Here is a 14460-nt window from a genome sequence, read left to right on the forward strand (position 1 = left end):
AATAAATAAATAAATAAATATTCAAGTCAGGAATTGTAATGCCTCCTACCTTGTCTTTATTGCCCTGGATTGCCTTTGGTATTCTAGGTCTTTTCTGGTTCCAAATAAATATTAGGAATGATTTCTCTAGGTCTATGAGGTATGTTGGTGGTAGTTTGGTAGGGATTGCATTAAATCTCTACAGGAATTTTGGGAGTATGGCCATCTTCACAATGTTGGTTTTTCCTATCCAGGAGCAGAGACTATCTTTCCATTTTCTGAAATCCTCTACAATCTCTTTTTTTCAGAGTACTGTAATTTTTCTTGAAAAGATCTTTGATTTCTTTATCTAGATTAATTCCTAAGTATTTCATTTTCTGTGGTGCTATTGTAAAAGATATTGTTTCTCTAATTTCCATCTTAGTGTTATCTGTGTAGAAGAATGCTATTGACTTTTGAGTATTGACTTTGTATCCTGCTATTCTCCTGAATTTGTGTACCAATTCCAGTAGCTTCTTGGTGGAGTTTTTTGGGTCTTCCAAGTGAAGTATGATGTCATCTACAAATAGTGATAATTTAACTTCTTCTTTACCTATTCTTATTTCTTTTATTTCTCTCCCTTATCTAATGGCTCTAGGTAATGATTCTAGAACTGTATTGAATAGGAGTGGTGATAGAGGTCATCCTTGTCTTGTACCATATCTGAGACTAAAAGATTTCAGGCTGTCCCAATTTAGAATTATGTGAGCCCTTGGGTTGTCATAGATAGCTTTTATCAGATTGAAGTAGAGGCCATCTATTCCAATTTTCTGTAGGACTTTGAACGTGAATGAGTGTTGGACTTTGTCAAAAGCCTTTTCTGCATCAATTGAGATGATCGTATGGTTCTTAGATTTGGCTTTATTGATATAATGCATTGCATTTATAGATTTGCATATATTGAACCATCCTTGCATTCCTAGGATGAATCCTACCTGGTCAGGGTGTATAATCTTCTTGATGATTTGCTGTATTCTATATGCTAGGATTTTATTGAGGATTTTTGCATCTATGTTCATGAGGGAAATTGGCCTCTAGTTCTCTCTTTTGTTGCATGTTTCCCTGGTTTTGGTATCAGTATAGTACTTGTTTCCAGGAATGATTTTGGGAGAACTGTTCCCTTTTCAATTTCATTGACGAATGTGGGGAGTATAGGAATTATATCTTCTGTAAATTTCTTGTAGAATTCAGCTGTGAATCCATCAGGACCTGGGATTTTCTTTGTTGGTAGGTTTTTTTTTTTTTGTTTGTTTTTGTTTTTTTTTTTTTTACATTTCGTATTTCATTGGCTGTTATTGAGAGTTGTTATATCTTGTTGATTCAGGAATCTGTCCATTTCTTCTGTGTCTGCTATTCTGTGTGAGTAAAGATTTTCAAAGTAGTTATTGATAATCTTCTGAATTTCCACTGGGTCTGTGGTAATTATACCCTTTTCATTCATTATTGCTTGTATTTGAATTTTTTATTTCCTCTTTTTGATGAGGTTAGCTAAGGGCTTATCAATTTAAGTTAGTCTTTCAAAGAACCAGCTTTTTGATTCGTTAATAATTTGAACTGTTTTCTTCGTCTCAATTGAATTAATTTCTGCTCCAGTCTTTATGATTTCTTCTTGTCTTTTGGCTCTGGGTTTGGTTTGCTCTTCCTTTTCTAGATATTGAAGGTGCAATGTCAGGGTGTTTATTTGTTCCTGTTCTGTTTTCCTAATATGTGAGTTCATAGCTATGAATTTCCCTCTGAGAACTGTTTTCATCGTATCCCATAAATTACGATAAGTTGTGCTTGAATTTTCATTGAATTGTAGATATTGTTGAATTTCTTGTTTAATTTCATCTGTGATCCATTGGTTGCTGAGTAGAGTGTTGTTTAATTTGCATGTATTTATGTGGTCTTTCTGGTTTCTTTTGTCATTTATTTCCTTTCATTGTACTGTGGTCAGATAATATGCATGGGATAATTTTTGTGTTCTTGCATATACTTAAGCATGGCCTATGGACTAGCGTGTGGTCTGTTTTAGAAAATGACCCATGTGCAGCTGAAAAAAAATTGTATTCAGCTGTGGTTGGGTGGAACACTCTGTATATGTTCACTCTGTCCATTTGTTCCAAGCTATAGTTCAGTTCTGCTACTTCTTTGCTAATTTTTTGTCTGTTTGACCTGTCTTTTAGAGATAAGGGGGTGTTAAGGTTTCCTGTTAAGATTCTGATATTGGATATTAGATTTTTCATGTCCATTAAGATTTGTCTTATGTAGTTGGGTCCTCCAAAGTTTGGTACGTACATATTTATGAGTGTTACCTCTTCCTCTTTAATTTTTCCCCTAACCAGTATATAGTAGCCTTCTTTATTTCACTTGATCATTCTTGGTGTGAAGTTGAGACTGTCTGAGAACAGGATTCTACCCTTGCTTTTTTCTGAGGTGCTGGGTCATGTTGTATTCTTTTCCATCCTTTGACTTTCAGCCTATGAATTTCTTTGTGAGTTTAGTGTGTTTCTTGTATACAGCATATTGTTGGATTTTGTTTCCTAATCCATTATGCTATTGTATTTATTTTAATTGGTGAATTGAGTCCATTTACATTGATGGTTATAATTGAGATGTACTGACTTACAATTGATGTGTTATTTACCTGTTGTTGTTTACTCTTTTTTCTCTTGTGTTTGTTTGCCATATTTAGTAGGTTCCTTCTGCTATCGTTCATGGAGTTCTGATCATTTTGGTCCCTTTGTAGAACATCTTTTAGTAGTCTATGTAGGGTTGGCTTTGACATCTTGAAATTCTTTAGTTGTTCCTTGTCATCAAAGAATTTCGCTTCTCCATGCTGGGTATAGTAGTCTGGGCTGGAATTTGTTTTCATAGAGGACTTGAAGTACTCTGCTCCAAGCTCCTCTTGCCTTTATGGTTTGTGAAGAGAATTCTGCCATTATTCTGATGGGTTTTTGTTTAAATGTGATCTGTTTCTTTTCTGTAGTGGCTTTCAGTATATTGTTCTTGTACTGGATGTCTGGGATCTTGACCATTATATGTTTTAGTGTGTTTTTAAGTGGGTTGAAGTTATTTGGTGTTCTGTGTGCTTTGGTTACCTGAATGTCAGATTGTTTCCTCATATTTGGGAACTTTTCTACTATTATTTTTGCCTATATCCTTTTTATATAATGTGTATTAACTCATTTCTCATTGATGCCTATTAGTCTTACGTTGTTCATCTTTGCATCGTCTTGCAAGTGATGAATTTTTTTTCTTGCATCCAGGTTGTTTTTAAGAGATCTTTTCTTACCTTTTCACTAGCTACAATGGCATCTTCAAGATCTGAAACTCTATCTTCACTCTCACTCAAACAATTTTGCAAGCTTGTGATTGAGATTTTAAGTTCCTCTGTATCTCTTTGGCTCTGCTTCATGTGATCTATTTCTTTCCAGTATTGCTCATTAAAGGAATCCATCATTTTTCTAATCTCTTTTTTTTAAATCAGTGTCTTCTTGAGAAGCAGTTATTAATTCTTTTACTACAGAGATTATTTCTAATCTGATTTCCTCTATATGTTTCTACATTTGATTCTTTACTTCCGACACTATTAATTCAGAGATTTCTTTTATTTCAGAGCTTATGTCTGATCTGAGTTCCTCTATACCATGCCGCAGTTGATTCTTTCCTTCAGACACTATTGATTCAGACATTTCTGCTGTGCGATTCCCAATTCCTTCTGTGCTGGTGTCCTCTGCACTTGTTCTGGGTAGGCCTGGGGCCTGAGATTGCAATTTGCTCCTTCTCTTTATCATTTTGTATAGCACTGTGCTCTGTCCTTTGGTGAAGAGCTTTGGTGAAGCACTCACTAGGCCTGGGCTTGGACTGGCTCTGGAGAGGTGGAGGGATCCCGAGAGCATAGCTGAAAGTCTCACTCACGGCAGCCTGAACTTGGTCCGGGGAAGTCCAGCAGGCGCAGGGGAGCTCAGAAGCTCTCACACGCACTCGTCGGGCCTAGGGTTGGGCTGGCTCTGCAGGGGTGGAGGAGTCCCAAGAGCGTGGCGGAAGGTCATACGGGGTGGGCCTGGGCTTGGTCCAGGGAGTTCTAGTGGGCCACAAATGCATTCTTAATGGGAGGGGAAAAGAAAGCCTAATGAATTTGTTTCTGAAAACTTATATGCAAAAAATAGCATGGAAAGCAGGCCTTCTCCTCCTCAGAGCTTGTCCTTGGCATCAACAGCGGGCTCTCCGGTCCTATTAACTGGGCCTGCCCAAAAGGTGTTTGCCCCATCCTCCATAACGAATTGGGTTTTCTACCAAAGGAAACTCTGGGCCTGATGTCGCATTGCCCAGCTGCTGAGAGGCTCCAAGCCTGCTCATTAGTTCTCTGCAAGTGAGTAAACCTCAATAGAGGGGGGTCTGGAAATAGCTCGGAAGTCAGAGTAGATGCAGCCGCGCAGGCGCTTTGGCCACCCAGCGTGCTTAGCCTTCTACTCCTCAGCACATTACTGACAGGCCCCAAATTGAGAATGCTACTCATATAATTAGATGGCTACAAAAAGATCGCGAAATACCAGACTTCACAGTGAAGTGTGTGCTGTGTTTGCGAGCATGCGTAGAGAAGAGCGCGCAGCAGACCACACAGATCCGCATCCCGCTTGCACTCTCTGGCCTCGCCACAGGATCCGCACGCACGGATCTTGCCCCGTGAAGGACCAGAGCTGCCACCACACAGGCTTCCGCAGCCACAAGGCTTACTCAGAGCTGCGCTCCCGGACCTTCCATGGTACGTGACTGACTGACCATTTTAAGACCAGCTGTGCTCCCGTCTTAGAGGAGGAGCGGCTTCCCAGCTGGGTGGGGTCGGGGTCCTGTGCACCCAGCTCGCCGGGCTTGGATTTTTGCCAGAGGGTTTGCACACTCCACACCCTCTGTTTCATGGCCCTGTCACTGACCTGGCTGACCCGGCTGGCCATGGCCTTGCACCCTGACCTCACCCCTTGTGGTAAGTCGGTGCTCAGTCCCACCTGGAAGTGGCTGCTTCCCCCCTCCCAGGGCTGTAGACTTGGGACACTGGCCACACTCCTCGCCGGGGTGTGTGAAGCTGGCGTGGAACCTGGGTCCCCTGCGGCCAGCCTCTGGGTCCGTCACTGTGCTTCTCTGACCTGCGCCGCTGTTGTAGCTGCACAGCAGGACTCAGGGCTGACTGCCCTCGCAGCACGGCACATGGCCTCTCTCATGCCACCATGGCTTTCAGGACTCTGCTGTTATGGGCTGGTGCCCCCCTAAGTGGGGATCTTCTACCTCAAAGAGATTGTGGGTCACTTTGTGCTGAAGTGTTCATGGGGCCAAAGCGGAGATGCATACGTGGTGTCCACCACCTCTAATGTGTCCTCTTAATGCAGTGATTTAGTGGTTGACGGTGGACACAGTGCAGGGCTGTGTGGGGCCATCAGGTGCACCTTTGGGACTCACAGTCGCCCTGCCCACAAATGGATGCGGTGAAGCTTGGTACAAACCAAACCACTTTCTGAGGCTCCACGTGTCCTTTGCAGTCAGGGCTTCATGCTCCCCACAAATTAGGAAACACAGACCCATCAAATTCTTGCATCTGAAGTTGCACATCTTAATGCCATAGTACCTACCTAGTCTTACCAAACCGACTGGCAAACAGGGTTACCACTACCAGATTCCTGAGGGGTCCAGGGTGCCCCAGCAATGGTGTCACTCATAAGATAGGTGATGGACAGGCAGGTGAGCTGTGGCCACCTTGTCTAATAGGTGTGTGTGTAGACTGTGTGATTTCTATGAAGAAACTACCCATGAAGGTGAGAAAGTGGTGGGTGATGGCAGGGACAGGTACGCTCTGGGATACGCTCCTGACCCGAGATGAAGAGAACTGAACTTCCGAGATGGTCGGGCACTTCAGCCGGAGCAAGCCTCCCTGCCTGGTCTCCTACGGAATATTAATACTCAAGATCTTTTGTCCTGTTCTTAAGCCCTGGAGTTTGAAGCAATGTCCACTTCTTTCCCTCTCCAGTGATCTCGTGCGGGAGCCTGTCCTTCCCCCCAAATGGTAACAAGATCGGGACGCTGATGGTGTACGGGGCCACTGCCATCTTCACCTGCAACACGGGCTACACCCTGGTGGGCTCGCATGTCCGGGAGTGCTTGGCCAACGGGCTGTGGAGCGGCTCTGAAACACGGTGTCTGGGTAAGTTGATTCACTACTCTCTGGCTTCCTGCCTGGAATACATGGCTTCCTGGTAGATGTGGAAGGACATTATTTCTAATCGGAGCAATAAGGAAAGGTCATATATTGCTTTATGGACATCGAACTGTTCCATAGAAGCTCATAGTATGACTGCAGCCAAAACTCTCACAGAGATGGATGCATAGATGCGGATGTCAAAAGGACCACAGGAAATAGGCCTTCCAGGAATGGGGTGGAGGCCAGGAAAGGCAGAGAAGGGGGAGGGGCGGAAAAGAATTAAGATATGTCCTGTTTGTGTGCCAGATACCCACAATGAAAATGGTCGTTCTGAATCACAAATGTGTACTGATACATTTTAAATACCATGTCAAGAAGTTGCGTGACGTCAGCTGAAATCTGAGCAAGCACAGGGAGTTATGGAAAACAAAATGCTTCCCCAATAACCTGCCCTCCCTAAGATGCTCATGCATACTGTGTAGAATGTGTGGCGGGTTGCAGACATTTGCAGTGACCCTGCTCTGAATAAATACATGGCAACCATGAAGAGCCCCTGGCAGGGCAGCGGTGAGCCCAGACGCCTCCAGCTGCACGGTCTCTGGGAGTGTGTCCACTGCTGGGGCCTTTCTGAACCTTCTCTGTGCCCTTCGGCATGTCTTAGTCTGTCCCAACCCTGGGCCCTAGACCTCTACATCTTATTGGGCTAGATCCGCTCAGGATTAGGAAGCCTGGCATAGTAAATATGTTCTCTTGTGTGGGTGAAATTTGAAGGAAGAGGATATAAAGCTGTGACCTCAGAGAGAACCAGCCAAGGGAGGAGGTGCTCATACCCCGCCACACAGCGGGTAACAGTTCATACCCTAAAGTCCTGCAGTGCTTTCTGAGTGCTGCCTGCATGGCCTCTGCATCTGTTTTATCTTAGATAGTATCGGGTAGTTTCCATAGTACAATTGTTAAACATGACGTTTCGCCTCTTGCCGTCGGGTGTGGACCCTGCAGCTTGTAGCAGCTCCCAAGGCCCTTGAGGGCGTGGTCCCTCCCGAGGTCCCCACAGTGTCCTGTGCCCTCCCAGCTGTTCCTGGAGGCTGCGGCTGCTGAGCTGCTCCCTCCTGCAGGCTGCTCCGCTGTGGGCTTGGTCTGCTTTGCTGCTTGGCACTGAGGAAGGTGGCAGTGCGCTCAGGAAGTGCATGCCCTGACGGGGCCACCAAGGAGCTCAGTGGAGCAAAGCGCCTGCTTAGGCAGATGCAGAGGCTGGCATTTGATCCCTGACAGACACCCCCTCCACGGTGCCTGAGATGGCTACTGACAGTAGGTGTGGTGGCATGCACCTGTAATCCCAGCTCTTTGGGAGGCTGAACACAGGCGGTTCATTATAAATCCTATCTACATAGTGAGATCCTGTAGACCTTTACTACAAAAAAAAAAAAAAAAAAAAAAATGCTCTGAAACATGGTCATCTCTGATGGCAACCCTAAGGTTAGATCAACAGCAAATGGCATTTGATTAGGCTACCACGAAGGTGGCTGCATTCCTGACTTGGTCTTGCTCTTGCTGGTGAGAGAGGTTGATGAGGCCACAGTGCAGCCCCGGGGGTTCACGCTGCAGGGCTGGGTCAGTCTGAGTCTTTGGGTCCCCTTGCACCCTTGCCTACTCGGTGTGGCTCGGCTGGAAGGGCAGAGATGGCAGTGGGGAGATGGGGCGTGTGTGAAGACAGCCTCCAGAGGCCCCTGGGCCTGGCCTCGGTGGCTGCACAGCACCTGAAAAGCGCTGGAAAGATGACTTGCTCGGAATTGAGCACCTGAGGAAAAATGGTCCAGAGTGTAACGTGGAAAAGAGTGTTGTAGAAATTACATGTGTCACATGACCAATAACACCAGAGGAGGCACAAAGTATCTACAAGGAGAAAAGAATCAAGGGGGGTAGAGGTGGTACACGTCCATGTACGCACGTGCACACGTGGTAAGCAGTGGGGACGCACTTAGTGTGCAGATGAGTCGGCAGAGGCTTGTGACCACCACGGAGCCCAGCAGGGCCGCAGTTCTCGTACCCATCACCCAGGTGAGGCAAGTTTCTCCACCACCAAGGCGACGGCTGCTGGAGGGCAGATAGTGTGAAGTCACCAGCCAGATGTGTCCCCAGGGGAAGCCACCTTGTCTCGTCGCATGTGGCTCACAGCTGGGCAGGTAGAGACGGAGGGGCGCCACAGGCGGAGCGGGTGCAAGATGCGCGGACAGGGAGCTCTCAGGGCTCTGAGCCTACACCTGGCAGCCATAAGCCGCAGAGCACACGGGGCATCTCCACAATCCAAGCCCTAACCGGGCCTTACTGGGAGACCAGATGTCTGAGTGACCTTATTTGCCAGTGAGTTAAAAATAGACACGACACTGTTGCATTTTATCTTAACATGTGGTCAATTCTTACTGCTTCTGTTTACGAAAGCCAAAAAGCTTAGAGAAGTAATGGATTCGTACAACTTAACAAAAGTGAGGAAAAGCAAACACTGCACTCAGACGTAAGCACTGTGGTCACAGAGCAGAGACGACGTCTGGCCCGCGACGCAGCGCTGGGGGCCCTGGTGCCCCTTTCTTGGGTCTGGCTGCAGGAGGAGGGCGTCGAACACAATGCTGCCTTCTTGGGCTGTTTCTGCCCAGAGAGAAGCTGTTTCCTACTTAACCTGCAGTGAACTAAGCTCCCCATCATCCACACGGTTCCCATGCTGAGCCCAGGAAGGCCAGAGGCCCCCTGCCTTACGCCGCGTGGCTCCAGATGCTTACAGACTCTTGCTTACCCATTTCATCATTACTTTTCTTCCATTTCATAACTTGTAGATTGGATAACCCTTTCCCACTTCCACCACTGTGGTCGTCTCTGACTTGAGCAAGCTGAGTGGTCTTGGTAAAACTTCAAGATTACCTGGACCTGAGGGACATACACAAGACGGTCACGGGAGGGAATTCACATGCACTAACCACGGGGGCATTTGGTGATGATTTTTCAAAAGCAGGAAAAAAAATTCTATATAATTCCATGGCTTCAAATCTAAAAGAAATTTCCCCACTCAACCAAACAAAGTAACAGCCTAAAACTCATAAATGAAGAGCAGATCATCCAGTGAGGAGATGCAGCTGCCCGGCACGGTCGGGACCTTTGGTCTTCAAGCGGAGCAGCTTCCCGCGGGCGTGTTCCAGAGGATGAGATGCAGTTTGAGGGACAGCATCTCGACAGGCAGTGCCGCCATGAGTTGGGACCAGTGCAAGCAGCCAGGGTCCCTAAAAGCGCACACAAACTGTGTCTGACATACAAGCCACATTCAGTCATCAGAGATGAAATGAAAATAACCACATGAGCAAGCAGCACAGAAATCCCAGCCACTTCTTAGTGCTGTCTTTTGCATAGGCAGCATCATTACGGCAATGCGAAGGTTGGAACGCCTTCCTACCAGAAGCTGCAGGCCACGATGGAAGGGAGCTGAGTCTCCTGGCCAGGACTGTTGCTGAGCAGGATGTGGGGCCATGGGAGCCACCCCTGTAGGAAGCATGCTAGGATGAGCCGACGTCTCCTGCTCCCTCCGACAGGAAGTGGCTGCCAAAGCGTGCGGCTTACTCTGATGATAGGTAGAGCAGAAGGGAAACATATTTTTCTACTTACTGCAGATACGTGTTCCGAAGAACTAACATCATTTCTTGGCATCGCACGTTAAAGCTCTTCATTGTCTGTTTGATGTCACTGGAGAGGAGCTAAGAGCTACTCCAGAGGAGGTGCCGATGGATCCAAGCTGCACTTGTACCCTCCATCTGAGCGTAATGATACTAATAGACTGAAGATGGTATTCAGTGACAAATTCAGAAATTCTTACGTTTTAATGATAAACTAAATATCTAAGCAAATAATAGAAACTAATGTACAATTCCCCTTAAGGTTAAAAAAAAAAGTGATTCCAAACATATATAATGAAGAGAAGGTCATGAAATCACAGCACATAATCCAGCAACAGCTGTCTCAGCTCAGACCAAGCACCCCCGTGCAAATTCTGCCTCAACTGTCACGCTGTGCAAACCCTCCATTTGCACCCCGCGTTCCTCAGAATTCCACATGCACATGAGCAGAGATGAGTGACCCGGACTTTGTTCACTGCAGGTAAGCACGTGGCTGGACCCTGCCGCCCCAAGCTGAGTCCTGTGGGGGCCACACCAGGAGAGTGGTATCCAAGAAGAGGAGGTTAATTTTCTTTGCCTCACGTTGAAGAACCAAATCTCTCCTTTGTTGGAGCCTCTTGTGTGAATTCTACTCCAGAACTTAGACAGCGGGTGGGATAAGCTGTAAATACCGTGTGGACAGGCTCACGCAGTGGTGCACGTTTGCATCCAAGAACCTTCTTATAAAAGCTGCACCATGCTGAGCCTGGGATGTCCTCGCTGCTTGACAGAGGGGTCTCCCGCATCCTCAGAATCGGTCTGCACTGCACAGCGCCACAGAGCTCTTGAGGGCTGGATAGTGTGCTCCCCGCTCCACAGCCCCTCACCCCCAGGAGCATCCAGGTCCTGTGCTCCCTGTGCTGTCCTCTTGTGTCCCTCCACCACCCCATCAATTGCCTTCACTGCCCTGGAGCCCAAGCGCTAGAGAGAAGTGTCATGTTTGTATCCCAGGGCCCCTGTTGTAAAGTCCGTGCAAATCTTCGGTGACATTTACATCCCTTAGACTTGTCACCACATCGTGGCCTGTCGTCCCTCCCTGTGCCTCTGCTCAGTCTCCCATGCTCAGGGTGCTCTGCTGGAGGCGTTCCCACGCACGGAGCGCTGCCTTTGCGAGACTGCGTGGCTGCTCTCTGAAGCTTGCGCTTGCTGCGCCGGAATGACCACAGGGTGGATTCTACCGCAGCCGTAACCTCCCCATGACACTGTGAAGGCTAAGTCGCTAAAGGCCGCACTGAGCATGACCTTGGACCATCCATGCAGTTCTCAGAGAGTAAAATTGGAACATCTGCTCCAAGTACAGTGTGTATGTTTGAGAGATTCTGTGAAACCGCTTAATAAATCACAACTAAAACACGTTACAGCAAAGAAAGAATGATTTGGAGCAGGCAGACTTCTCCTGTCCCCTCTGACACGTGCTGTAATAATCTTCAGTGTCAAATATATGCTGCAGGCCAGTCAGGGCGGATAGAACGCTTGTGAGCAAGCTATGCGCGCACTGGGCCCTTGTGTATGCAGTGCTGTCGAGCCGGAGGGAGGAGTGGCACCTGGGACCGCCCCTGGGGGCCTCTGGAGGTGGCCCAGTGTCACTCCTTAGTTCCTCAAGAACCACCAAGTGGCATGTGAAGGATAGTAAGATAGGCAAGATCCTTCATGTGGAGTCCATAGTTGAAGAGAAGTAAGGGGAGTTCCACGGGCCGCGAGTGAGGAGTTGCGAGTCTGCTCCGCCCAGACAGCCACAGCTGGGCCTCTGGTTAGGTGGAAGGCGAGGCTGGTGACACAGAGGGAGACTCACCGGGTCCTGGGGACAGTTGGGCAGCAGGAAGCGATGGCTGCATGCCATCCTTGTCGGAACGTGACGCTGCACTCAGAGATGGTCCTCCTGGTGGTGGTGTGCAGCGAGCTTGGGCCGCAGTGCCATTGCGGAGCCTGAAGCAGAGCACACCAGCAGTGCAGCTCCAGGGGGCAGAATTTCAGCAGCTGTCTCTAAAGACAGGTGCCCCAGTACAGAGAAAGCCCAAAGTAGGTCACCGCCAGGTCAGGTGAGGATGGACAGAACTCCCTTCGGGATTTGTTTGGGGGCCGCATGCGCAGGGTGGACTTGGACCGAGTCCTGAAGGACACGTAACTTCCACAGGCAGAGAAGCCCAGCGGGAAACCCCGGGCCTGAGGGCCACACGTGTGCAGGCAGCAGCTGCCGCGTGTCCTGCAGCTGGGAGCTGCTGCACAGCCAATGCTAGCAGGGAGACGCCGGGGCCCCACTGCCCCACCGTGCGCCCTTCTTCACCGCAGATGGACCCTCAGATTTCTGCTGTTGTCTGGGATGTGCAAGGGATCTGGCAAACACCACTGGTGGCGCAGAAGTGGGGTCATAGGTGGAGGAGCGCCCCGACCCCCGTGGCTCCCCCCCCCCCGGGCAGGGCGAGTCCCTGCAGGGCCCATTGGCCGGGGCAGGTCAGCCGGACAGCGTCCCCCGGCAGGGGCACTTGGAGAGGAGACGGCCCGTGCATCAGTGTGCCCTGGTGTTCACGTAATCCCAGATCGCGAGGCGCAGATGCATCCGTGATGCTCAGTGCCGGCTGTCGCTTTTCTGCCACAGTACCTGTGCACCTGGCCCACCTGACGTCTTGCGACTATTTATTGGTACTCAGGAGAAGCCTGTCAATTGGCGCTGACATTCACTGTCCAAATAAGACTGATTTCGCCCGAAGACCCTGAGCACACAGGGTGGGCAGCAGCCTCACACGGTGCTCGTTCTCCTCGGAGTGGGACATGTGTAACGCTTCCTGTTTAGTTGTCACCAAAAGGCACCAATAAGCGCAAAGCAAATAGTAGGGCTGAATATTTGGTTCATAGATTTTCTAAAACTGGATTCGCTTCTAATCCCCATACCAGTATTTAATCTCTGTACCAGCACAGGCAGGAGTGCTGCAAAGGTGACCCCAGCGCAGGCCCGGGGGGGTTGGGAGCTGCCCTGGGGTGCCCCCGGGAGGAGGGGGCAGCGCCCACTCGGCGTGGGGCCTGCTTACTGCAGTGCAGCTGTGCCCCCGCAGTGAGGTGTCACGCCCCAGATCAGAGATCACTTAAATTCCCACGGGTCCACAGACAGTTGTCCCTGTTTCTCCTGGGGACCAGGCCATGGCCTCTGCAGGTGCCCAGACCCTCAGGCAGGGATGGCCCATCCCGTGGCACACCCAGTACAGAGCTCACCTGCACCTAGCCCTGTCCCCCTCGGGGCCACAGCCCTAGATGTCATGCGGGTCCCAGCATGGCGCAATGTGGCAGTGGCTTCTCCACAGTGGGCAGGAAATGGCCAGGAGAGGAGTCATGTTCCTGACAGATGCAACTTGGGAAACAGTTTCCAGCCCTCCCGGGGAGTGGAGCTGAGCACAGGAGCTCAAAGGCGGGCTTCGTGCAGCTTTGCCGTGGTCTTCCACGGCATCCGTGAGATTCGGGTTGAACACTGAGTGAACTCTGGAGTGCTCTGTACTTCGGAGCCTGCATGAAGTCAGTGCAAAATCTGTGTCAAAAAATACCTCACTGACAGCTAGAAACACAGGTAAGTGTTTAAAAATCCCAGTGACAATCCTGGTGTGCTGTGCCATGGTGGCCTACGCCTGTAATCCCAGTGCTTCGGAGGCTGAAACCAGGAGGATCACCGAGTCTGCTCTACGTAGTGAGACCCTGTAGACCCTGTAGACCCAATACTAAATACAAAAGTAAAAACAAAATCTGAAGTCTCACCTGCTTTCTGCTTGTCTTGAAGCAGGAAGTCCCGAGCAGCTTTCCCACACAGCGGGGACCCCCAGGCGGCCTTGCCTCACGCTGCTCGGGCACCCCAGGCATGTGCCCCCATCTGCTCTTGCCCAGTGCTGGCTGGCTGAGGAGATGCCTGGGGAGCTGGCGCCTCTGAGCTGCTCAGTCCAAGCCCACAGTTGCCTGTAACTGTTCCAGCATTAGGGACTCTGTAAGATGCCTTCAGAGGAGAGAGAGAGAGAGAGAGAGAGAGAGAGAGAGAGAGAGAGAGAGAGAGCACATGGGAAGGTGGCGGAAGGGAAAGGGGGGAAGAAATGAGAGAGCAGGGAGGGCGACAGCCGGAGAGATGCCGCTGCTGTGGACTCTGCCCACAGCCTGACTGTGGGCCTGGGCTCTGCCTGTCCCTCTCCGTCTCCCTCTTTCCATTTTCATCCACCTCCCTCCCTCTCCCTCTTCCTCCCTCCCTCTCTCTCTCCCTGCCCCTCCCTCTCCCCATCTATCCTTCTCTCCCTCTCCCTCTACCACTGTGTCCCTCTGCCTCCCTCTCCCTCACCCTGCCTCCCTCCCTCCCTCCTTCTCTCTCTCCCTGCCCCTCCCTCTCCCCATCTCTCCTTCTCTCCCTCTCCCTCTACCACTGTCTCTCTCTGCCTCCCTCTCCCTCACCCTGCCTCCCTCCCTCCCTCCCTCTCTCTCTCCCTGCCCCTCCCTCTCCCCATCTCTCCTTCTCTCCCTCTCCCTCTACAGTGTCCCTCTGCCTCCCTCTCCCTCACCCTGCCTCCCTCCCTCCCTCCCTCTCTCTCTCCCTTTCCCTTCCTCTCCCCC

General features: G+C 49.6%; 1 protein-coding gene across 1 annotated transcript in view; it reads left to right on the plus strand.

Annotated features, from left to right (window-relative positions):
• Csmd1 (CUB and Sushi multiple domains 1) overlaps positions 1-14460 on the plus strand; it is a 1642653-nt gene that overhangs the window by 1585336 nt on the left and 42857 nt on the right. The window contains exon 54 of the mRNA XM_012517218.2: positions 6020-6193. Within this exon, the coding sequence (XP_012372672.2) occupies positions 6020-6193 (174 nt within the window). The remainder of the gene's footprint in view (positions 1-6019; positions 6194-14460) is intronic.

The sequence above is a fragment of the Octodon degus genome, unplaced genomic scaffold, assembly GCF_000260255.1.
Source record: "Octodon degus isolate 3935 unplaced genomic scaffold, OctDeg1.0 scaffold00155, whole genome shotgun sequence".
Lineage (NCBI taxonomy): Eukaryota > Metazoa > Chordata > Mammalia > Rodentia > Octodontidae > Octodon > Octodon degus.